The 23,988-nt window shown below is 38.7% G+C and overlaps 1 protein-coding gene across 7 annotated transcripts in view; it reads left to right on the forward strand.

Moving 5' to 3' along the window:
* DMC1 (DNA meiotic recombinase 1) overlaps positions 1 to 23,920 on the forward strand; it is a 31,779-nt gene extending 7,859 nt beyond the window's left edge. The window contains exons 1-16 of one of the 7 annotated variants that reach the window (XM_017823336.1): positions 10,226 to 10,328; positions 10,555 to 10,715; positions 10,838 to 10,938; positions 12,587 to 12,674; positions 13,309 to 13,353; positions 15,555 to 15,701; positions 15,991 to 16,073; positions 16,674 to 16,726; positions 17,622 to 17,663; positions 18,862 to 18,934; positions 19,796 to 19,887; positions 20,400 to 20,473; positions 20,570 to 20,684; positions 21,442 to 21,502; positions 22,041 to 22,157; positions 22,612 to 23,822. In XM_017823336.1, the coding sequence (XP_017678825.1) occupies positions 12,618 to 12,674; positions 13,309 to 13,353; positions 15,555 to 15,701; positions 15,991 to 16,073; positions 16,674 to 16,726; positions 17,622 to 17,663; positions 18,862 to 18,934; positions 19,796 to 19,887; positions 20,400 to 20,473; positions 20,570 to 20,684; positions 21,442 to 21,502; positions 22,041 to 22,157; positions 22,612 to 22,681 (1,029 nt within the window). In that variant the 5' untranslated portion in view covers positions 10,226 to 10,328; positions 10,555 to 10,715; positions 10,838 to 10,938; positions 12,587 to 12,617 and the 3' untranslated portion in view covers positions 22,682 to 23,822. Of the gene's footprint in view, positions 1 to 1,200; positions 1,221 to 10,220; positions 10,329 to 10,554; positions 10,716 to 10,837; positions 10,939 to 12,583; positions 12,675 to 13,308; positions 13,354 to 15,554; positions 15,702 to 15,990; positions 16,074 to 16,673; positions 16,727 to 17,621; positions 17,664 to 18,861; positions 18,935 to 19,795; positions 19,888 to 20,399; positions 20,474 to 20,569; positions 20,685 to 21,441; positions 21,503 to 22,040; positions 22,158 to 22,611 lie in introns of those variants that run through there. The other 6 variants (XM_017823335.1, XM_017823334.1, XM_017823337.1 and 3 more) reach the window with 6 other exon arrangements.
* The last annotated feature ends 68 nt before the right edge of the window (positions 23,921 to 23,988 follow it).

Genomic DNA, 23,988 nt, shown 5'->3' on the forward strand with positions numbered 1-23,988 from the left:
TATTGTTCAGCACTTTGTGGTTTTCTGGTATTGTACATGGAAGTGAGGAGGGGAGGTGGGATGAGGAGAAAAAACAGGTAATCACTCACAAGCCTGTCTGTTAAAATCTAGAGCCTTTGAAAACAAGCTGGCAGGAAATTAGTTATTCTCCCTAAAGTCTGAAATTAGGTATAGCAAATATTTTCTTCTATAATTACTCACGCTGCAGATGACTTCTCTTGGCATAACACACAACTTATTCAGTTTGCAATTTGCTGATTTCTACATATTTTTGTAACGGAAGTTTGTGCTGTCACGTCTGTCAACAAGTGGAAGCAACATCTTCTGCTTCTCTTGACCAAGCTAAATTGAGTTTGGTTTATTTTTTATTTTAATAGACATTATTAGAGCAATGCTGCTGGAATCCAGGTCACTTTTTCTTCTTTGGAATTCCTGTCTGTGCTTATATTTAAGTATGATCGCAGTGATACTGCCATGCTGCCAGTCACATTCCTCCTGCCACAGTCAGGGGTCTTGCCATTATAGTGTTAGAAAACTCCCCCTTACCAGTGCTGCTTTATCACTGTGGAGTGGCAAGGGGAAAAAACACATTTCACTGAGGAATTATGGGAGGGGATATTTGGGAGAGATTAGTTTGCTTATAAAACTGGCTTAGAAAAATACGGTAACCATGTGATGTTAGAACCATTTTTTTACCCAGATCCACACACTGAAACACACAACTGTGTTGTGCTTTATTAATTTTTTTAAAGCAGTTTATAGAGTCAACACATCTTGAGGGAAGAAATGTTCCAAAATTGTTTCTGTTGGAGACAGCTCACTTGGCTGTGAGTTTTATGAAATAGTTCCATCAGTTACTTTTTACTAGGTAAAGGTATTACCCTGGTGTCACTGCTATTTTGGAAGCCTACAATTGCCTTCTATGACCCTGAAATTTCTCCTGCCATTTCAGCAGGAGAGGATGTTTTTACTTCTTTTCCCATGACTGCAATGTGATTCTGCTAGCATTACTGGCTGCCCTAGAAACAGCTATATTTCACTTGGGGATGGGCTAGACTTTCTAAAAGGAATACATGAGAATTAAGGAATTAATCCTACCATCGTGGTAAATTTCTGAAGTTTTTTCTGCCTTTCATTTTTCTTGAAGAAACTGAGACATGGAGAAGCTTCTAGCAAGTACCAACCTCATCAAATAAACAAAGTCTTCCAAGTCCAAACAGGTAAAATACAAAACAGTGACTTTTCCATGTACAGAATAGAGAAAAAAAGGTAAAATGCTACTTCTTTTACTAAGAATTTGCAGGCTTGTTGTTGTGAAGACCTTTGCTATGCTATAATATGTGCTCACCATATGAGTGTGTGTACATAGATGTGTATGTGTTTGTCAATCCTTGACCCATCACAGCTGGGACCCATCACAGCTGCTTGTGTGCACATGTTCTTTTGTGTGCCTAGTTAGTGCAAATAACTTCCTTAGGTGTTCCTTGGATTCACTGACATGTACTAGGCAAAGGGAATACAGACTGCTGATATTTAATATTTCAGACCTCCACACCCAAGATGCAAAGCTTGAAATGGATAAGAAGAAAAGCATTTGGAAGCAGTCTCAACATATGCTTGAAACGAGAAGACTAAAAATAGCACCTCATTCTAGAGAGGTGATGCAGTGTTTGGAGAAGGAGATGATGTCATAGATGGAGTTAATTTTTCTGTCTCCAGCGGACATAGCTGATCTTGTTGGCACCCAAATATGCCCTACAATACAAAAAAAAAAAAAAAAGATTCTTAACGGTAGTTGCTCTTATAAAGGCAATGTGGAAGTGGGATTGCTTTGCACATCTTAATGTTGGGGTTTTGTCAGTTTTTCTGCACAGATTCTGTCCCTAAGCCACTAAGGTCCCTTGCCTGTGCCCCCTTAAAGCCTTTTGTCTTACTGGGAAGAATGGGTGAGAGGACTTTACTCCTTTTGCTGGAAGCAGGTCCTCTAAAAGAGCTTAAACAACTTCTGTTGCATTGAAGGCAAGTACAGCTTCCAAACCTTTGTGCTTTGGATATATTTTTAGTCTCATAATTATGACAGTTCTGAAGACTGTAGCTTTGTTTGCTTCTCAACAGGCTTCCATCACCAGTTGTTCTTTGGGAATTTCAATACAGTGTTGGTGACAAACTATATACTGCTTACTTATTGTGCCTGTATCAGGAATTTCCTTCCCTGCCTTTTTTTCCCTATGAAATATACTTGAATTCCTCCTGAAGCAACACCCAGAAGAGTCCTTTGCCCAGACAGTTCAGACTCCTGAGCTGATTTATAGGTGCTTTAACTTTAGAGAGAGTTCTTCAAGGCCACTCAGTCGTTTCTTACAAATGGCTGGGATGCAAGACTGTTGTTGCTCTCTTCAGCTTCTTATCTCCAATTTGCTTTTGCTGCATAAGCACTGTAATAGTTGAGGGTGGGGAATAGTGGCTGATCAGTTGGGGACATCTCATGGCGGCAGTCCAATACTGAATACTATTTTGAAATCAAATATTTGAGCATCGTCTGATTTCCTTCTTGTCTGATACTCACTGCCCTAAGAACAGAGGTCATGTGTGAAATTTGGCATCAGAAACTCTGACCTATTCCTCTGTCTTGGATTGCCTGGCTGTTAAAGCAGGAAGTGGTGCCTTAATAATACAGTGGAAAAACAACAGTGAGGGATAGACAAAACAGGAAGAAAGATCGCACTAGGAAATACTGGGATATATTGAACCCCAGTGGGATTTGTTATTGAGTGGTAGTTGTGCATCTGCACAGAGTTTCAAAGACACAGGTACATCATTTATAATCATCATTCAGCAAAATCACAAGGAGGAGAGATTAAAAGCCTTTTTTCAAATATGGACACAGAAATGTTTAATAAAGAAACTCTATTCCAGTAAGGCTGATAAAGAAACCATGGTCATGAAAGGAAAGAAGAACAAGGGATTAAACAAGAATAATCAGGCTAATGGATCTCTGAAGTTTAAAGGTTCAAGACTGAAAAAATTATTAGCTTGAACGTTACTGAAAATTAAGGTTCTATGTGTAGCAAAATCAAGGAAACACAGTATTTTAAAGACCATTACAATTCCTGAGACCTTTAAATATTATTATAAAGTAAAAATAACTGTATGATGATGCACTCAATGCCTATCTAAGTTTTGGGATTTGAAAAACGTACTGCTTATGATCTCTTCTGGCCACTAGCCTGGCAAACATATGGAATACAAATGGAGCAACACTGGGGGTTTTTTTGTAGTTTACACACAAACTCACTTGCAGAAGCAGCAGGCAAAGCCAAGAGTAGAAAACTGGCCAAATAAGAGCATGTTCAGTTCTGAAACATGATTGGTTTAAAAGAAAAGCTGATACTGACTGAGAGGCTGAACTAGAAAACCTTAGCTTTTCCAAACTCATAAGGAACGTGGAGACACTGTGAAAATGATTCATTTTTCAAGTAGAGGCTCTTCAAAGTTTGGAGCTTTTTTTTTAAATGAAGAAAGGTCTCAAATACTAGTGCTGAACCTCTTCTAAATGTGAATTTTAAAATGTTTTTTTCCTGTAAAATGCCATTTTTGATGTGACCAGTGAATTCCACTGTGACCTAGAAATTTAAAATTTTCTATCAGCTGCACTTTAAATACATTCTTCTTTCTGAAGCATGCCAATGAAAAAGCTGTCCTGAGTACAAACAGAGCAGTGTACTCAAAGTCATTATTCACCCTACTTGACAACAGAAGCACTCAGTTTCTGTGAGCTGGAATGCATTAAAGGGAAAAAAAAAACATTCAATGATTTATGCTTTTTTGAGCTGTAACACTGAAAACTCTGCTATCCTATGCTTGGTGGACAAAGCTGCTTTGCTTCATGTCTTTTTCAAATTAATTTTCAGTTCTGGTGTGTGAATAAGTTAGAGAAGCACTGATGCTTTTGGCCATAACAGTTAAGACAGTATTTGCAGTACTTCCAGCTTGTTTGTATTAGGAGTCGGAATTTCTTTGGTGTCAAGATTACACACACAGTCCTGTGTTCTGCAGCATGGCAGATGCATCCGTGAGCAATTTTCTTGTTTTAACTCCCTTTCTGATGAGTTATTGCAGTTAAATCAAGTTTTCTGACTCAGCTTCCTGCTAAAGTAGTAACCCCTGTTGGTTCTCTCATTTTCTCTCATGCACTAATGTGTTCAGCTGCCACCAGGCAAATTCTACCCCCTGTATTTGCATTCAGTCCCAGAGAAGTCTCTCTGTCTAAAGGAATGGCAAAACTGATCCAACACTGTCTCTCTTCCCCATCTCCCAGCTGCCTGATCTCATCTTTTCTTCTTTATTGTTGAGATAAGCACCTGAGGGAATACAAACAGGGAAAATGCAAAGCATAATGCCCTGCTGGGTTAAAGCAAAGATCTGGCTCACTCTGAGGGCTGGAATGCTGGGTGTTAGGGCAGAGTGGGAGCCTGGCCATGCTCTGTAGTCTGATCAGGTGCCCTGGCCATGTGATGTACTTTGTTCCCTTGGGGGATGGCTTCCCACTTAATCTTCAAGCAGAGGAATATTTAGCCAATTCTTCTGGTTTACTTAGTGAAATGAAGATATTCACCCATGGACTTTAACCAGGCCTATGACTGAGCTTTAATTCAAATGCAAGCTTGTCAGTGTCATTGTCACCAAATTTGAGGACTGATAACAGTTTCATATCAAATAAATTTTACTATTGCTTTCTTCATCCTACTTTTATCTGATCTTGGAGGTCAATTCAAATGAAAAAGATATATGTAACTGCAATTACTACTCCCACTTAGCTATATATGTGGGCAGTCTTATTTCATAATTAGTCTGTTACTTCTGTTTATCATAAAATTAATATTAAGCTGAAGTAGAACAAAACAAAAATCTATGTATGTGGAGTTAGTCAAGAGCAGTTATTTTGGCATTTGCAACAGCTGTTTAGAAAGCTCTCACAGTTTAAAAAAAGACCTGTACTTCCCAAAGTATACATTTCATGATTCAGACTAATATATTTTACTGACTGCATTTCATTTTTTTCAGTAGAGATTTTTGTGCAGAGATTAATAAACTGTAGAAGGTCACAGCACCGGCCTCTCAAGCAGAAAGAAATGTTGAACATTAAAAAGCTGCTTTAAAAAGATATATTTTTAAAATAACTATTAGCATAGGTCAGAAATATGCTCAGTGATAAGATTTTTAAAGGACTGAATTTTAGCTGCAACCAGGCAGCAATGCACTGGCAGCAATGCACAGGCAGCTGCAACCACGCACTTAATCCATGTCTGTCCATTCTGCTACTGATCTGCTTGTTAGCTCAGGTAATCCTTGAGTTTCCTCTAATTTATCAGCTAATAGTGAAAATAAGAAGTATGTCAGACACTAGTTAGTGACACTCAACAGTTTGCTCCTGGGCAAAGAGGAAGCACACCTTACGTATAATTAAAGTCAGAAATTTATTGTTAGTGTAATTGAAATCTTGAGAGTTGGATGATTGTTGATCCAGATACAACTTATAGAAAGAATAACAATACAAGAGTACTTCTATAAAATGGTAACACATACACTTCTTGGATTCTACCTCTTTTCCTTGTACTTCACTCATCTGTCCATTCTTCCTGTGAGTCATAAGGTTGGTGGTTTCTTTCTGGTGTGTGGGTGATATGGGGAGTTGTCAGCACCTGGAGTCCTTTGCTGGGAGAATATGATCTTCATGTTGGTAGTTTCTCCTTCCTTGCTCTAAGATACACTTGGTGTCATTTTTTCATATGCTTGCTAGCACACATTTACAGCTTTCTTCATTGCTCTGCAGTGCCACACTATACCTGATTTTATGGTATGTGGTGCCCATTACATATGTTAGCTGTTATTTTTTTTGTTCTCTTTGTTACCCCTAAATCCAGTTCCATGTCAGCATTTCTTTGACTGATCACTGGTGAGTTGTTCATAGCCATCCTGTCTGTAGGGCCAAGCCTGTGCCTCACCTGTTACATTTACATCCCTGTACTCCTCTGCCCACCTTGTGTCCCCACTTTTCAAGGCCTCTGCTATTGCACCACGCCTGTATTTCTCTACACTGCATGCTTGTGCTAGTCATAACTCTCTTTCAACACAGAATAACTGTTTGTTACTTCTATTTATATAAAATGATGACTGTACCACACACAGATAAACAGAAGTAAAACAAATTAGCCATAGACCTTGTTAGTTATGGAAACTGCTGTCACAGCTAACCAAGTAAAAGATACAGAAGGGTCAAGAGAAGTTCAAACAAAGCAAACCTGACAAGCCCCAGTCCTGAGGCCTTGCAAATTCAGTACAAAGGTTATGGCAAATTACTGTATTACAAGGCTGCATGGTTACAGGGTTTTAGACTCAAAAGTCATAAGCAGGTAAGAGCAAGCTGTACACACTACCACATCATCCATCAGGTTAGGCTGGTTTTTTTAGAACTGTTTAGAACTGGTTATGCTGGCATTTTTTCTCTTTTGGGGAAGAAAAAACATGAATGCAAGACTTAGACTCTCAGTTATCTGAAATTTTAAAACTAGAGGCTAGTTCAAAGAATACTGGATATTTTTACAGATAAAATTGCATGGCATAGTGAAGTGGAGAAAACAAGGGTAATGGCAAGGATAGCCAAGCAGTGGAATTGTCTGATTCTTTCTCAAAAGATGAAAGAAAACCCACAGCCTCCCCAGGCAAACAAACATCTGATTCAGCTTTGAGCTAGATAATCTCTTGATGTTGCTTTCAGTCCTATTGTTTTCTATTACTAGTCTGCTTTTTTTACCTTAAATAAAAAACTCCTTGTGCATTCTCAAAAGGGACAGCTTTTCTTATGTCTTTTGTCTTTTTGATAGACCATATGTGATATACTGATGCATGTCTCCATAAATCCTCTAACTTGGCTTAGGTTTTGCAAAGCTTAAGAGTGGCCTTGTTTTCCCAGTTTGGTTTTTTTTTTAATAAAGAATCACTAATTTCATAATCTTCTATTCAAACAGTGAATTTTATGGTGCTTGGACTGCTATCACTTACTGTATTTGTATAGCTGACATACAGATTACTTCTTTTTCATTTAGAAAAATACCCATTCCTGAATTCTCTGGTTGGTGTTTTGATATTAATGTTATCTTTGGCATCTTTTCTTCTCCAGTCACGTATAATTTGTTGTGTTCCTGACTTTACCTGGCACCTGTTTAATATCAATGGGCACAGCCCTCTAATTCATCATTTCCTCCATAGCTGCAATTCTGAACCATGATCTGGACAAGACATCTTGAGAAACAGAAGGGAGATCTCTAATCTTATAACATATCCTTAGTGATTAACTGAAAGTAAATTAGAGGCAGCAAAATCTGTGTCTTTTTAATGCAGGATCACTCTCAACACTGTAGGATTGAGTACTTTTTCAAGGTTTTTTTAAAGATCTCAAGACTTCAACAGAGACATAACTGTCTCCCACCACCATATCTATTCCTCCCATTAATTCCATTTTAACAATAGAGCTCTCCTGTCTGAACGGTGAAGCTTGGCTGATCTGATATTTTTGCCAGTCCCCCTGAGACCCATTGTATGCACACAGTTTTTGCAGTTCATCTTAGTTCTGACCAAAGAGAAGGAAAACACAGGCAGAGTTATTTCCTTGATGTAAAACCTCAGAGTCTACCCCAACATATGCAGGCACAGTTTCAGTCATATTCCCAAGATGGACATGGAATTCAAGGAACTGTACCAGAGAGACTGCAGATAAACGAGGAATTTGGACATGAAGCGGCAGGAAGATAAGCAAGAATTGCATAAGTACAAAAAATTGTGTGGATTCATCCTACCGTGTTCTGATAACCTGAATTCAATTCTGCTATTCTTCTCTTTTGCTAATCTGGTATGCTTTTAGACTATGCTAGTCTAGTATACTTTTGCTAGTATAACCCATTAGCTAACAGGGGTTTTCAGAAGAGCTTTCAGGTGTGAAGAAAGAGGAGAGAGTTGCAATCTGTGGTGTGAGTTAGTATAAATTCCATGGGGCACATTTAAACAAGGTGGCCTTTCCCTGAGACTGACCAAGATGGAATCTGTGTTTGTGCTTCCTCACAGAAAGTTTTTGGCAATTTTTTTTTTTTGAAGCAGTGATTGTTCACTGTGATGTGACTAAGGGAGTAGCTAAAGTGACACAGCATTGCATGGCTACCATGATTTCTGGATTTGGGTAGTTTTGGGAATATAATAACTAACCTAACTTCCAAGGTGGTGCTGCTATTTACTCTGTATATCCCTTTCCTGTAAGAGAGTTTTTTGCCTTGTTAATATTTGGATTGTCTTTGAAATATTCAGTATCCTTTCTCCCTCTCTCTTCTGCTTTCCCTCCCCACCACTCATCCCCAACATGGATTTTACAGGGGAAAAAATCCAAACAATGGCAGCTAGAAAAGGGAGAGCTGAAGAATATGAAGAAATTGCTGCACTTTTGCCCGGAAGCATTCTGCAATTCTGGGAAGATTTCAGATATCATATTATTTTATCCTGGTTAGGAACAGGCAAACTGCCAACTCGAAAGTTCAGAGAAGGCATTAGCTCCTATATTTGACTTTAGTCCATTTGAGCAACATAAATATGGATCAAAACCAGGTAATCAAAAAAGAAAAAAAAAACAACCAAAAGCTCAAACCCAAACAAAACCCACCACCAACAACAAAAAAACCCTTATGATTTCCCTGTTCTGGATACCTAATACTTTTATGGTAAGGTTTTGACTTGGGTCTTATCTTGTCCAAACTGGTACATGATCCCACATAAGAGGAAATGCAGATAACAGTGGGGTGTCTCATTGCCAGTACCTCACTCCCAGCTGCAGACGCACTGGTCAGCAGCAGAACATGTAAAAGGGAAGGAGCAGACTCCAGCACACCTCCACTCACTTGGCCGGTGTGTAGCAGGATGGGGTACCCATGTAGGGTTATTGCACAACACCATCTGGAAGCCAAATGAGCAATTAATGATCACACAACATTTTGAAGCTGTAGAATGGAATTTATTGCCCAAAGTAGCACTTTGGAGTGGGAAATAATCTTCAGATTCTGTGCGTTCATTGACCTTTCTGGGAACTATTTTCCAAACTAAAAAAATAATGAAGGGAAAGTTGTTTACAGAGACATTAGCTGTAGCAGAGGTGCTCTGTAAGACCAGAAGGGTCACTCTCTGCATGTGCATTCTGTTCTGGAATAAAAGCATACTTTGTGAAGGAATTCGCCTTTAAAGGGCTGCCTGCCTAAGTGCTCTTCTGGAATAGCTCTTGTGGAATAATGCAGTTTTCAAAAGCAGTGCCAGCCGGTTCCTCAATATAGACAAAGCCTCAGGGCTCCCAGGATTAGACTTTTGGTACTCATGTAAATTGCTTGATGTCTCAAATGGGGACCCTGCGAGCATTCCTGTGGTGTGCTGATGATGGCTGAGGGCTGTGGGGTTTGTTGCTTGGTTTCCTGACTTGGCTAAGAAACAGCTTGGAAAAAGTGCCCTTAACCTCCCACAGACGAAGGGTGGGTAAGTTTTCACAAGCACCTTGAAACAGGCTGAGAATGTTGCTCCCATCCCTTCTGCCATTTTCAAACCCACACAAGGGGTGGCCAGGAACTCCTCCTGCTCACAGGAATCCGCGGATGTCTCCTTGACATGCAGTCCCGTACTGACTGTGCTACCAGAGGCAAGCTAAAACGGGTAATTGCTTTCCACATACTGCCTCCAAGAAGACTGCAGATGTCTCAAAGTGTTCATATACTAAAAAGCACCTTTTCCATCCTTTTAAAATGGCAGATTAAGTCATGTGTGTGACTCAGCCTCATTTTCTTGTCCTGTGACTTGAGGCAAGTCACTTCTCTTCCAGCTCTCTGACGGGTTTTGGGCATCCAATCCAAAAACGCCGTGTGCCTTGTTTAGGAAGATGCGTGAGTGGCACCCTGGAAAAACAAAGGCAGAACGTGTTGAATTGAATATCCTGCTAATCAATGCCATTCCACGGTTTTCACTAAGGCTGCCTTTCCCAGCTGTAAAACAAGGGCAATGCAATATTCCTTAGAGAGAGCGAGTATATATTTCATAAATCATAGATGATGAAGTGATTAAAGACAGTGAATAAAATGTATTTCAGCGCGGGACGGGGCTGAGGGAAGGGACGGCCCCCATTCCTGCCAGGAGCCCGTGCCCTCCCTCACGGCCCCGCCCTTCGGTGCCGGCGGGAAAGCGGCGGGTCGGTGCCCTCAGGAGGAGGAGGGCGAGAGGCTGTGGGGAGTTTGGAGCCTTCGGCCCGGGTACTGTACCTACCCGCTCCCGGGGCTGCCCGGGCATGAGCTGGGGTTTCGTTATTGTAATTTTCGTGGGGAATTACGGTGCTCGGCGGGAGAGGGAAATTCTGCTGTGCCTCGCCCCTTGGGAACAGAAATGTACATCCTATGCGAAGGCAGCTGGCAAGGAATAAAACAAATAAATCCGTGTGTTGATAGGCGATTAATCACTTATTTTCCTCTGAGTCAACAGATGTGAGATCACACACACCGTGGTGCCCCTTGGGGCAGGTCAGATCGCCTCCTGCCCCTGGCCCAGGGGGTCGAGCTCTGCTCCAGCCATTTTCTGTCAGTCCAAAAACCCGAGGGGAACTGCTGGGACCAGGTCCCTGTCACACCTGCAGCCTGGAAGGGGTGCAGCATCCAGGTCTTCATCACCACTCTTGGGCACCTGACGTGGCACAAGATTGATGGTGTTTCTTCATAGATTTGCTCTTTTGTCTCAGACTTTTACCCTTCTATCTACTACGTTGCAGGCTGTGGTGACTGAAATCCTTCAGGTGCGCCAACACACCAGCAGCAGGAGGACCCTCCACTGAGCAGGAGGATTTTGTTCATACCTAAATTTTTTAGTGGGGTGAGGTATAATTTCTCTGTTTTCCCTTGTAGCCTGCAGGAAGGCACAGGTCTGGGTCTGCCTTGTTTTTCTGCTGTGAGATGCCAATTGCCTCAGGATGGGGAGTAGGAGAACGATCCAGTGACCTGCTGAGCGTTATTGAAATGCAGGATTATGTGCATTTCAGGAGGATGTTTCTAATGAAGAAGGGGATTGTAATATAGTTTTAATACCTTTTGCATTACTTGTTTTTCTTCCTTCAGTATTTGAAGTTAAGGATTTTTAAAAATCTCTTATTTTTTAATTAATGTTTTACTGTAATTATGCAAAGGCATGGTTTGTCATTCCATAATTGTCAGTGTTCTGAAACAGAAATGAAATATAACCTGACACTATCAGATACAACTGATTTTATAAGAATATTTCCATTAAATATTAACAGAAGATAATACTAAAATTCTGATATTTTCTTTCTCCCTTTCCCAGCCTCTGTATACAGAAGATTCTTGCAAGCAAATTAGGCAGACCTTAAATATCCATTTAGAAGCTAAAAAAAGGCTCTTTGCAGATATTTAGCCTAAACTATCCTGACCTCTGTTAGACTCCCAAATCTTACAGTTAGAAAGGATGAGCAAGTAAATATATACACATATCTGGATGAGATGGTTTACAAAACTTTTGATCAGCCATAGCTAGAGCAGCAAAGGTAAACTCACAATTAAAACAGAAGCAACTTGCCCATTTAAAAAAGAAAAAAAATGATTACAGGTTATAAGGTCATATTTCTAGGGAACTACTTTGTATTTATTTTTCTTGCATTCATACAATTTAAGGAGGTCATATTTTGCTTCTTGTTTAACCATGCTATCACTAAGGGCCTGTTCCCGTTCTAGGCCTTGCTTATAGGAAGTCACATAGAGAGGGCAGTGAAACAGTGGTGAAGCAGAGACATGGCAAGTTAACCATGAAAAAACTTGACATGAGCTCTCTGTACATGGTTTTGCATAGTAAAAGCCTCAGATTTTTATTACCCTTCCTTTATTCTTTTTATGCAAGCATGCTCCTTACAGGCATTACTTGCATGTCTTCAGCATTTATTGGTCATTCTGAACCTTGGCAAGAACTTCAAAACAAATAGAGCTTTAATAGCCTACTCTCAAGATATATCACTAAGGAGTTGTAGCCTTCTCAGTAGCACTGTTTTGTGGGTTTTCTTTCACATAAAGATGGGGAAGCTGAGCTGTTGCACAGCCTTCCATTAACCATTCTGTCTGTAACTATGCTGACTTTTGCTATAAAAATACAGACTGCCTTTAGCATTCTTACCAGAATAAATTCCAATAATTATAAATCATTTTAAATGTTTCCCACCTCCAAAAACTCGTCTCTGACATGTGAGATTCTCACATGGGAATGAGATCTCTTTTCCTAATACCTGTGAAGCTCCTTTCTAGCCAAACTGGTTCATCTTAGAGTGAAGCAGTAGATTTTCTCCTTTTGGTCTGATATATCAGATAATGAAGAATTGGAAGCAGAATCCAAGTTTAAATCCATATATGATGACATACTGACAAGTTTCTGTAGTTCAAGGATTTCTTAAAAGTACTTTTACAATCATTTACTCATTTATTGCCTCCCCAATACTGTCTTTGTTTGCATTTCCCAGCAGTGATCAATACTTTATTGCCTGCTCTTTCACAATGAAGGCCATGGAGGATCAAGTAGTCCAAGAAGAACCAGGATACCAGGATGATGAGGTAAATTTAAGGTTGGTTGGAAAATATGAGCAGCAAATGTTGTTTGAAAGTAATTTGATAGTGTTAAGAAATCAGTGGAGAGACAGGAGATCCCCAAAGACCATCAGGGAGTTCAATGTGTTTAAAATTTTGCTCTAATCTATTACCAAGAAAATCTCATTCTCTCAGTCCCTGTACAACCTGGCTCTTCAAGTACTCTTTGTTAACCTTTCAAAAGCTATGCACAATTTTTAATGAGATTATCGTTATTTCTTTATATTTTGTGCTTCTATATTAAATGCAAGGGGATATCAGTTAATCTTATGCTTCTGAGGAATGGTCATCGCCATGAAAAGACTGAGAAACTGTGGCAGAAAAGCTCTAGATGATGATGATGATAACACAAGTTTTATTAGCATAGCAGAGGATTAATTGCCTGTGAAGTTACACTTTATGGAGAAGGTGATAGGAAATGTTAAGGCCTTTTTGGCTCGCTATGGCTTTGCCTGTTTCAGTTGCCCAAGAAGTTAAGTATTATTGAGGAAAATCAATAGAAGTTTACAAATTTGAAACAGACACATAATGAGATACACATAAGAACAAAAAAACAACAAGAAAACCAAAAATCTATTTTTTTCCTGCTATTTTTTTTTAGGAATCCTTTTTTCAGGATATTGACCTTCTACAGAAGCATGGAATTGTAAGTATTAGCAATCACTTGACCACACAGAGTTGGGTATGTAAAGATGTTGTAAGGTTATTTCCAAAATTGTATGCACATTGATGCAAATAGCTGAAATTCCTCCTTGCAGTACATTCTAACTCAGCCATGTGGAGACAAATTTTGCCTCTGGTGATAAGACAAATTTTTAGAAAATCTCGTTCACATCAGATTCCTAAATAAAGTGGCAAGACACTCAAACTATTTAGCACCTAGCACTCTTGAAAAACCAACTGCTTGCTAATTTATTTGAAAACTGTGTGATAGATTATTTCCTGTTCCTGCCAATCTTTGTAATTACTCCTGCATTTCTGGTGCCTGTGAGATTACACTGTGACAATTGTCGCTATACTATTTTCAGCATGCTGGTGAAGGGGGGAGAGTAGGAGTGAGGAGAATATTAGTAGCTAGAGAAATAAGTGGTTTTCCTCATCAAATATGAATTCCTATCATTGTTATCATTATCATAATTATCACATAAACATCACCTATTTATTTGAATTACTATTATATGTTTATCTAGGAGTCTGGCTCATGGATTGGAATCCTATTATATTCAGTTATAGGAGCAGAATAAAAGGTTGGGTTTGCCTCAAGTAACATAAGATTTAACTCTAATTTAAATGACTACAGGCAAATACAGATGGGAAGGACACAGACAGAATGAGTCATCATTAGTCAGCACTATAGCTACTGGGCTGAGCATGTCAGCAGTGTAATTGTTGACAACTTTTTTTATTGGCAGTTTTAGAGTTCTGAAGAAGGATCACATGACTGGGAGCTCCAACTATGGGGGCACACAGGAAAAATACACAAATTATTGCATTAAAAATTTAACAAGTTGATCAAAGAGGCTGACCTGAGCTGGAAGGGAGCTGTACTAGCCTGTCAGTATTAAATAAGGCACAGTATTCACATAATGATATGAATGTATGAAAGATCTTGAAAATAAAGGATAATGACTTAGGCTGTTTTTCTTTAAATTCTGCTCCTTTTCATTTTTTTCTTTCTTCCAAGTGGGTATTCTCACACCTCAGGGGAAGGTTTTGTTCTCAGCTGTGCCAGTTAAAAGCTTTGTGTGAAAATATGATGACCCATATCTGCTAAATTAATTTACTTCAAGAAATAATTTTTGTGGATTTAGATTTTTTTTCTGAGGAGTAGAGAGAAAAATATTTACTAGATCTGACATGTAGCCACAAGGAGAGTCAGAATAGCACAACTGAGGTTGTGGTTCGATGATCAAAGGTGTTTGGTTGGAATTAAGGTGCTGTGACCCCTCAGCCTTTGCTGAGCGTCATACACATATCACAGGATGAGAAATAAGCTTCCAAATGAACATGACTAATTTCTCACACAACCCCCTCCCTTCTTATGCTCTATGCACTCCCACACTCTAGATAAATAGATGATACGTCCAGTTTCCTTTTTTCAAAGGAAAATCTTGGCCGGAAATGGTAAATCGATGTATTATCCCACACCTTTCACACAGTATGTTTTCTTGTGAGTAGACTATTTGTGCTTTTAAATTCCCAGTGATGTCAACATCATAAAATGAGGTGAGAGGAGGCAAAATGTGTCAGTAGGGTGCTGTCTGAAGTTGTACTGTTCCCAATTTATGAAAAACTCTAGTAGCTCGTTCCATCCCAAAGTATCAGTTAGATCTGGAAGATACATGTGTTTTAAACTGGACATTACTGTGAACATGCAAAACCAGCACAGCATTTAGACTCAGCTTCCAGTGATCCTCGTGTATCGGCTCCCAACTATCCACCCTCAGATTATATGGTTTACAGATTATCTGTGCTAAGGGACCAAGGACAGACTGAGTGTTATAGGGTTTCCTAGGATGGGCTCCATGCTATCTGTAATAATCCATACTGTTTCTTTACTACCAGCTTGGATCTAGAAAATCTGACACTGAACAGGGACAAGTAAATACAACTGGACCCAGACACCTTTCTCTCAAAACCACCAGGAGCTGCTCTCTGCACCGTGATCCCTCACACCAATCTTACTCAAAATTTTCTTTTGTTGGTGTCACAAACTACACAATGAAGAGTTTACTGTGTAAATCTGTTTATTTCTCGGTGAAAACCCACATGCATATGAATGTATAGTACAGTATGTTTCAAATTGTTAACTGTCTGAATACTCACAGAAGGGAAATTTCTTTACAGAACGTAGCAGATATTAAAAAGCTGAAGTCAGTTGGGATCTGCACAATCAAAGGAATCCAGATGACCACGAGACGGGCGCTGTGCAACGTAAAAGGGCTTTCAGAGGCCAAAGTGGACAAGATTAAAGAAGCTGCAAACAAGCTTATTGTAAGTCACTTCCCTGAGAGTTTAAACCTATGTTGGCCTCTCCAAAATGCTGTGCAACATTTCTCTTAACAGGTTTTCCACCACATCATTAAGATAATTTTGAAAATTATTCTGTTTGTTACTCTAAAGGGATAATACCTTATACTCCACAACAACCAGATAGTATTTTTCATACCTAACCTGTGTGAATGAGGCTGGAGCGGAGAGAAGATATTTATATGGGATATTGCACTATAACTTCAAGATAAAGCTAAAATAAACCTCTCATGTTGTCTTTGGTCTTCCTTAGGAGCCAGGCTTCCTGACTGCCTTTGAGTACAGTGAAAAACGGAAGATGGTATTTCATATTTCTACTGGCAGCCAGGAATTCGAGTAAGCTTACCTCTAAAATCCTTCCTTCATCCAAATGTTTCCAATGATTATATTTATCATCCTCAATGAGACACAGAAATATAAGGGAATAAATACTCAGCTAGGACAAGTAGGTCCCCTTGCATTTGGAGCTAGTGCTGGCTCAAAGATTCCTGCATCAGTAAGCAACAAGGCAAACTCCTTTTCTGAGGGGAAACTGAACTTTGTACAGTCACTGTAAATAAACATCCAGAGTTTGCATCCAAAAATCCTGAATGTATCATCATTTTTTTACCTAGTCAAAACAACCTGCAGGTCTCAGGTCAAACTTACAAGTGTTCAAGATCTCCCTTGAGATATTTATCTTTTCAAATGTTATTTTTTCCTCTTCTTTCTTTCCAGTTACAATTTCTACAGATCTTTCTCTTGCACATAAAAGGAGAGGTTAAGACAGAGTTAATTCTTTATGAATCAGGGATCATTTAGTGCCCTGCACTTAGTGCAGCGAGGGGCTTTAGGGCAAAAATTACTTTTCTTAAAGTAGCAAAAATGTATCTTTTTTTACTTTCCTCTTCTGATTTTGTGGGTTTAACTATATCATAATCCTCTCCCTTTCTCCAGTAAACTTCTGGGTGGTGGGATTGAAAGCATGGCAATCACTGAGGCCTTTGGAGGTGAGAGAACCACATTAAACGAGTGTTACTGAACAAAGACCTGAAACTTAACTTAGATTTTAATTCATAAAAAATCGATTATTTCTATCAAATTTACCATGTCATACTCACAAGATGAGGACCAGCATGAGTGCAAGAAGAAAGAATCCACTTCTCTTAGTGTTTTCTCATTTTCCCTCTTCATTTGCTTGCAGACTAAGTTTGAGCTGAGTAATCATTAGACTTGGGGCATGCTGATTCAGTAAAACATATCATTATTAACACTATTACTAAGGTGTCAAAGTTCTGATGCAAAATGTTCCTTTCCAGTAACACAACTGCCACAAAAGGTATGCACGCTTAGTGTACATTGTATTTCATGTAAGATTTTGAAATTACAATTAAGCTACTATTATAGTACACTTGATTAGTTTGTGCTTAACACTTAACAACAAGAAGAGTTCATAAAACACAGTACTCTTCCCTTTAGAAAAGATAAACTGGAGACTAACATGATTTGATGTAGTGAGATGATAAACTTGTAAACTTCTCCTTGATCATTTTACTGAAAATGAAACTGGCCCAGGTCAATGGAATCAACCATTTCTTACCCCACCTGTCCTCAGTTAACACTTTACCACAGGTGCCATGTGGTTTTAACTTCTACACACAAGGGAATAAATGACCTTAGCAATCAAGTGCGATAAAATTAAAGCATTTCAGATTTTGCTTTTCATGTGACACATTTCTCTTGCACAGAATATGATTTATAAATTGAGGTTAAATGATTTAAAAAGATAGAGATAGAGGTGAGTTTTGTAAGTAAGAGTGTTCCTAACTGCAGTAATGCCTGAATCTGGCAAACTTGGAAAAAGAGACCTTGACTTTTTTTTTTCCCCTTTTCTTTATTTAACAGAGTTTCGGACAGGCAAAACCCAGCTATCTCACACTCTTTGTGGTAGGTGTAATACCTTAAAAGAGACATGTTTCTTCTCAGTGAACCCATTCCTTACCCCTATGTCAGAATTAAACACATAGAGACAACTCAGAATCTTTTATGTCCAGAAATACAGTGTAACAGACCTTGGTGACTCTTACCTCCATTAGCTGTGTTTGAGTAGAGAACTCATAAATGATTACTTTTTAATACTGCTCACATCCATGTAAATTTTGCCATAAGGAGAGAGATGATAATAGACTGCCTTAGATAAACCAGTATAACACACCATCTGGAAAAGCAGAGCACAAATATGGGTCACATGTAGATGGGGGGCATTCCTCAGAAAAGGGCAAAGATTCTATCTCAGTATCTCTTTTACTTTCCTGGTTTCCAGAGGTTTTGCTGAATATGACATTCTGGAAGGGCACTGAGGGGATACTACTGGCTGTCAGTAACTGGATAAACAAATACTTTGGCAGTTGCAGTATTCGGGCAGTGCCAAATACAGCAGGACTCTGATTTCCCAGAGATATCTCCCAATGTGCAAACAGTAGTAAAAAATAACTAATATAACTATTAATGCTGCTGGAATTACCAGACACTGTGTAGGCAAATTCCCTTAAATGAACCCTACATTGTATAGTGAAATACGGCACGTTCTGGAAAAATAAGGCCTCTTCTAGTTAGTACAGTCTAATGGCCAGCAGAGTCATACCCTTTTGCATGAATGATTACAACTGGATTCAATATTTTAGCTTATTCACTGCAAAGAGACTAAACCCACAATCAATAACTATTCATGTATCAGGAAAAATTCATACCCAAAGAATTTTTGATCAGATGAGTTACAGCTGGAAAAAACCCTACTAAAACAATACAATCAGTTTGGGCAGAGGATTAAGACAATGCCTTGTGTATAGGAACTTACTAATAATATCCTTAAAAGATACAGATTTAGTTAGGGTACTCAGTAAAACACAGTTTTGATAGCATTTATTAAATCTCATCTGATCTCCAGTCGAGAAAAGGGGCTTGAGTTTATACTCAAGATGGCAGTAAAACTTGAGATACTCCTGATTTCCACATTGATTAAAACTGGTGGTTCTTTGTGATATGAATAAGCAGTTGTATTTTATTTTAAAAAATAATAATAATAGAAGGAGCAAGAAAATATTTTCCCCACTTTTTCATGTTGATCTTCTATGATTCTCTGCAGTAACAGCTCAGCTCCCAGGACCAAATGGCTACACAGGTGGAAAGATTATCTTCATTGATACTGAAAACACTTTGTATCTTTTTGACTCTTAAGCTACAGGTATGATGAACTTGAAAGACAGTTTATTTTATTATATGGAAGCAGGAGTCTCCTGATAGCTTCATATGTGTAAAACATTATGACTGGCACAGAAATCCTGAAGAGCACAGTGTGTAGTGGCCCACAAGGAAGTGACTTTTTCCTCTGTCATTTGATGTAATTCAACCTGGAAAAATTAGAGTTAGGATTCAGATTTTATTTTAAATAAGTTTTGCTTGTGTGTGGGTTTTTTGGTTTTTGTTTGTTTTCTTGGGGTTTTTTGGTTTTGTTTTGGGTTTTTTTTTTTGGTTTTGTTTTTGCTTTTGGTGTTGTTTTTTTTTTATTGGTTGGGGGGTTTTGTTTTGGTTTTTTTGTGGGTTTTGGTTTTGTTTTTTGAGGTTTTTGTTTTGTTTTGTTGGGTTTTGTTTTTTGGGTTGGGGGTTTTTTGGTGATTTTTTTTTTTAAGATCTAATAGGCCTCCTACGGGTGATAGCAGCTTTTCTGTTCAAGATAAATTTATCTAAGTACTCAACACTATTTTTAACACTTCACATCTGCGATAGACTGTGTATAAACAGGTTTTGCTCACAGCTAAATTCCTAGAGCACAGATATTCATGTGCCAGCCCCCCCCCCGCCTCAAACCCTAAACACAAAACAATTATCATCGTGAGCCTTAAACTATCTTTAGGGTATGTGGGACAGCATGAAGAGAAAAAGTCAGTCTTCTCTAGGATCGAAATAAGTATTCTTCTTTCCCACCCCATCCCGCCCCTAATTCTATTTTGGAATGGAGTTTTATTATTTTCAGGGCATGGTTTGTATAAAGAGAAATCCTTAACTCTGACTAATGTCAGCCGACCGGACCGTCTTCGTGACATTGCCGATCGCTTCAGTGTTGACCATGAGGCAGTACTTGACAATGTGCTGTATGCACGTGCATATACTAGTAAGAACACTATTGCCACTGGCGTGATATTTATGTTTTTTCTCCGAGGTACCCATTTTAATATTCTCATTTTATCAACAGCTCCAACACGCTGTGTCACAAGACACTGCTTTAAAACTTAAGAAAGTTTTAAATGGGACTTTTACTTTGAGAGTGCAATATAAATACGATGAAAACAATTTCTGTGTGTCATTTAATTCAACATTAAGTTGAACTGTTTATATTGCTTTTCAGTTTCTTAACACAAGAAAAAAAAGTTGACTTCTTGCATACTTTCATTGCGAAGCTTTTCACAAAGAAGTGTTGTGAGATGGGCAAGTGGAAACCGGAGCCTGCAGAAGCACAGGCACTGTTGGGAATTGTAGATTGTTACTGGGCACAGGATTTAAAACTGCTGGCAGTGAAAATATAAACAGTGCAAACATTTAAAGTGGGATTTTAAAATTCAGGCTTTTGTTCCTTCAGAGCTCTTTCTGGTCCTAATTTCACTTGGCAACTCTACTTCCCACCAGGTGAACATCAGATGGAATTGCTTGACTATGTAGCAGCCAAGTTCCATGAGGAAGCTGGTATCTTCAAGCTATTGGTACAAGACTTTTTGGTTTTGTGTGCTTACTGTTTCAGAATAAGTTTTCCTATTTTCTTTCACTATATTTACTTATCTAGCATAATTACAATGCAGATCATTGACTCCATAATGGCACTTTTCCGTGTGGATTTCAGTGGTCGTGGAGAGTTGGCTGAACGACAACAGAAACTAGCTCAGATGCTGTCAAGGCTCCAAAAAATATCAGAAGGTTGGTAGCACAACCACCTAGTAGTCCAAGTGTATTATCAATCAGGCACTGGCCCGGGAATCTTTCCTCACTTTACACCTCTGTCTGTTACCAAAAAGATCAAACTGAAAATATATTAATTCAAGATGACAGATTGAGAAAACTTTAGAACTTTTCAGCATTTAGAGTTTTTCTAGAAATGCTGTCAAATCCTAAATGAGAGAATACGTTGTCGATCTGGACAAATATCCACTAAGAGAAATTGTCTTCCCCAAATTTCTACAGTCTAAATACAAAAGAAACACAAAGAATAGAAAAAAGGATGAAGGCACAGAGAGATAAAAAAGCCGTGCCCATCACCGCTTTCCTAGGACTTTGCAATGCTCTGAGGGATGATGACAGGATGAACAGAAATGTTGATGAGGAATGAGTAAATGCTTTTTTTCTGTGCAGTAAAAAAAAAAGGCAAACAGAGAAAGGGAGGGAGAAGGGGCTGAGGGCAGGGTGCCAAGAGAGAAGATGGGAACCGAGAAAGACTTGTTCACTGGAATTCTGAAAAGTGCTCATTTTTGGTGTATCTCAGCTGAAGCCATGCAGGAGCAAATTCAAGTTGACTCCTGATTAACTGCAGCCATCAGCCATAAAAAGAATATTTGCTGCTCGTTCATTTGAAATGTGAAGTGCTTCAGCAGCAGCCCTGCTTTTACTGTGGATGGGAGAATATTTTGGCATTCTAACTGGATGTAGTCTACCTTCTTTCCATTGTTTTCCACTGCAGAATATAACGTGGCCGTGTTTGTGACCAACCAGATGACTGCTGACCCAGGAGCAACTATGACGTAAGAGAATTCTTCTCTCTCTTTTTAAAAAATTTCTCCTATTTTTGTAATACACATTTAAGAGAGAACTGAGATTGTATAGAGCAAGTGGCACTGAAATGAAGGTTCAGATTTTTTATTGGTTCCTGTGGTATGAGGAATCGTTCATGGATGACACCTCTAAGTTTCTCTCAGTTTTTGTAATGTTTTTTACGTTTCTCTGCTGCCTGGTGTGACAGTATGATTTCACTGTGACTTGAATGAAGACAACGAGCTACAAAAAGTATTGAAAAAGCATCCCATTTTCCTTTACAAGACCTTATATATGATGTTTAAATTGTGCATTTCTTGAGCCTCTTGAATTTAATGAGAGGCAAATGATGCCAGCACTGACCACCTGAACATCCTATCTTGAGGCAAGTGTGTTAAAGTATTTTTTTAATATATTGACCTATTTATCATTTATTACTGAGTTGAATAGGCCTTGTCTGACAGTTAATCACAGTATTAACCTCTGGAATTTGCACAGTGAATCACTGCCATTTTCTTGCTAATTCAGCTTTCAGGCAGACCCAAAAAAGCCCATTGGGGGCCACATCCTTGCTCATGCTTCGACTACCAGGATCAGTTTGAGGAAAGGGAGAGGGGAGCTGCGTATTGCAAAGATATATGACAGGTAAATGACCTTTCCCTCACAGCAAGGAACCTGCATTATGAGCAACTGTAAAGTGACCAAGTTCAAGGTACTGAAACTTTCTGCATGGTAAATTGGGAGAAAATCTGAAAGGACAAACTAATTAACAGATTAAACAACTAATTAAAGTTGTCTTGCATATTACATACATTAAATTACGTGATCTTTCATTATAAATCCCACTAAGATGCTCGGCTCTTAAAGAAGACCATCCAATAGTTTGGTAGGAGTGGTGCTCCAGAGCTGTGAAATTACTGTTTTCCTGACATAATTATTTCACTTTGTCGGATCGTGATGATATTGATCACGTTTGCACATAGGTATAAAGGCACTGAAGTGTTCCAGGTCACTTACACCTACAACATTTTGGGGACTGTTTCACAACTGCATTTAACATGGAGAAACCCACAAGTTTCTTGGTTGTTTTTTTCTCCAGCCCTGAGATGCCTGAAAATGAAGCTACATTTGCAATAACCACGGGAGGGATTGGGGATGCCAAAGAATAGGTAAAAAACCAATGTAAATGTACTGCTGGGCAAGTTGGGATGAAGATTTGTGCATGGCCACAACTGCCTGGCTTCCTTCTAGCTTTTGAGAACTATTTGAGATATTTTGGGAGAACACTGGGATGAACTCTGTACAGTTCAGTTTTACTGAATTTGGTTCATTTAAGGTCTTTGTTTTTCAATTGAACTTTCAGCAGACAATGATTCAAGAAATAAGCTTGTGAATTGTTCTCAGAATCCTTTTCCTGTGTTTTGTGAAAATCAAAGCTGTTCTTTCACATGAGATTAAATATCTCTTTCTTAGTTTATTTCAAAGAGAATGTCTAAGTTGTATAATTTAATGGAGCGAAATGAAGAAGAATTGGAATAAACTCAGTTATGAAATTACCATAAATAGGTGGAAAAGGCAGTGGGAGGAGCAACAGCCCAAGAACTTGATGGATTCTCATGTACTGCAGAACAAGTAATTTTAAAAATATGTTTTCAGGCATTTTTATCTTGACTATTTTTATCTTGATAATGCTTACATTTTTATTTAGCAGTTTTTACTTTCTGAAGAGAATGTTTTAAAACTGTTCTTATTAAAGTTAAAAATAAAGACTGAATTAGGACAGAGGTCTGATTATGTTTGGGTGCTTTGAATTAAACCCTTCTCTCAATAATCCTGTTGATCTTTCATGAGAGAAATAATCCGGGTGCAACCCAACATTTTAAACCTATTGTCTAGTTCTCTAACGGGACAAACTTTACATAATTGGCTTGTCATTCTTCTAACAGAAGTAAGAATACTAAAGATTACTATTAATTATTGTTATCATCATCATTATTAAAAGGAATAAAACAATTCCAGTGGCTACATAGGAGAGAGAGGCACTGGCAGTGTCGCTTACACTGAGGGAAAGGCATTTAGGATTCAGTTTGCTGAGGGAGCACAGCTCAAAACTAGCCAGAGGTATAGGTCATGGGGTACAAAAGAAGAAGCTGGGAATAACGAGAGAAACAGGGCACTGGGGGACAAAATAATAATTCAGTTTGCAATACCTCTGATGCTCATGGAATGGCTTGTTTTAAAATAAACTCAATAATTTATGTATTTATAAGGGAAGGTCTTACTCTGTCCTCTGGTAATGAGAATGGTTTAACTTTGGCCTCTAACTTTGGTCAGGGAGTTTGTTCTCACTGGCACAAGAATTTTTTTCATTTAGATTAACAAATGCCTGTAGAATAACATGAAGTAAAAAGGCAGTGATGACCAGAAACTCATCCAAGAGAAGCCTGATGCTGTAGCCAGGCTTTTCCTTGTGAAA

Source organism: Lepidothrix coronata, unplaced genomic scaffold, assembly GCF_001604755.1.
Source record: "Lepidothrix coronata isolate B3197 unplaced genomic scaffold, Lepidothrix_coronata-1.0 Scaffold102, whole genome shotgun sequence".
NCBI lineage: Eukaryota > Metazoa > Chordata > Aves > Passeriformes > Pipridae > Lepidothrix > Lepidothrix coronata.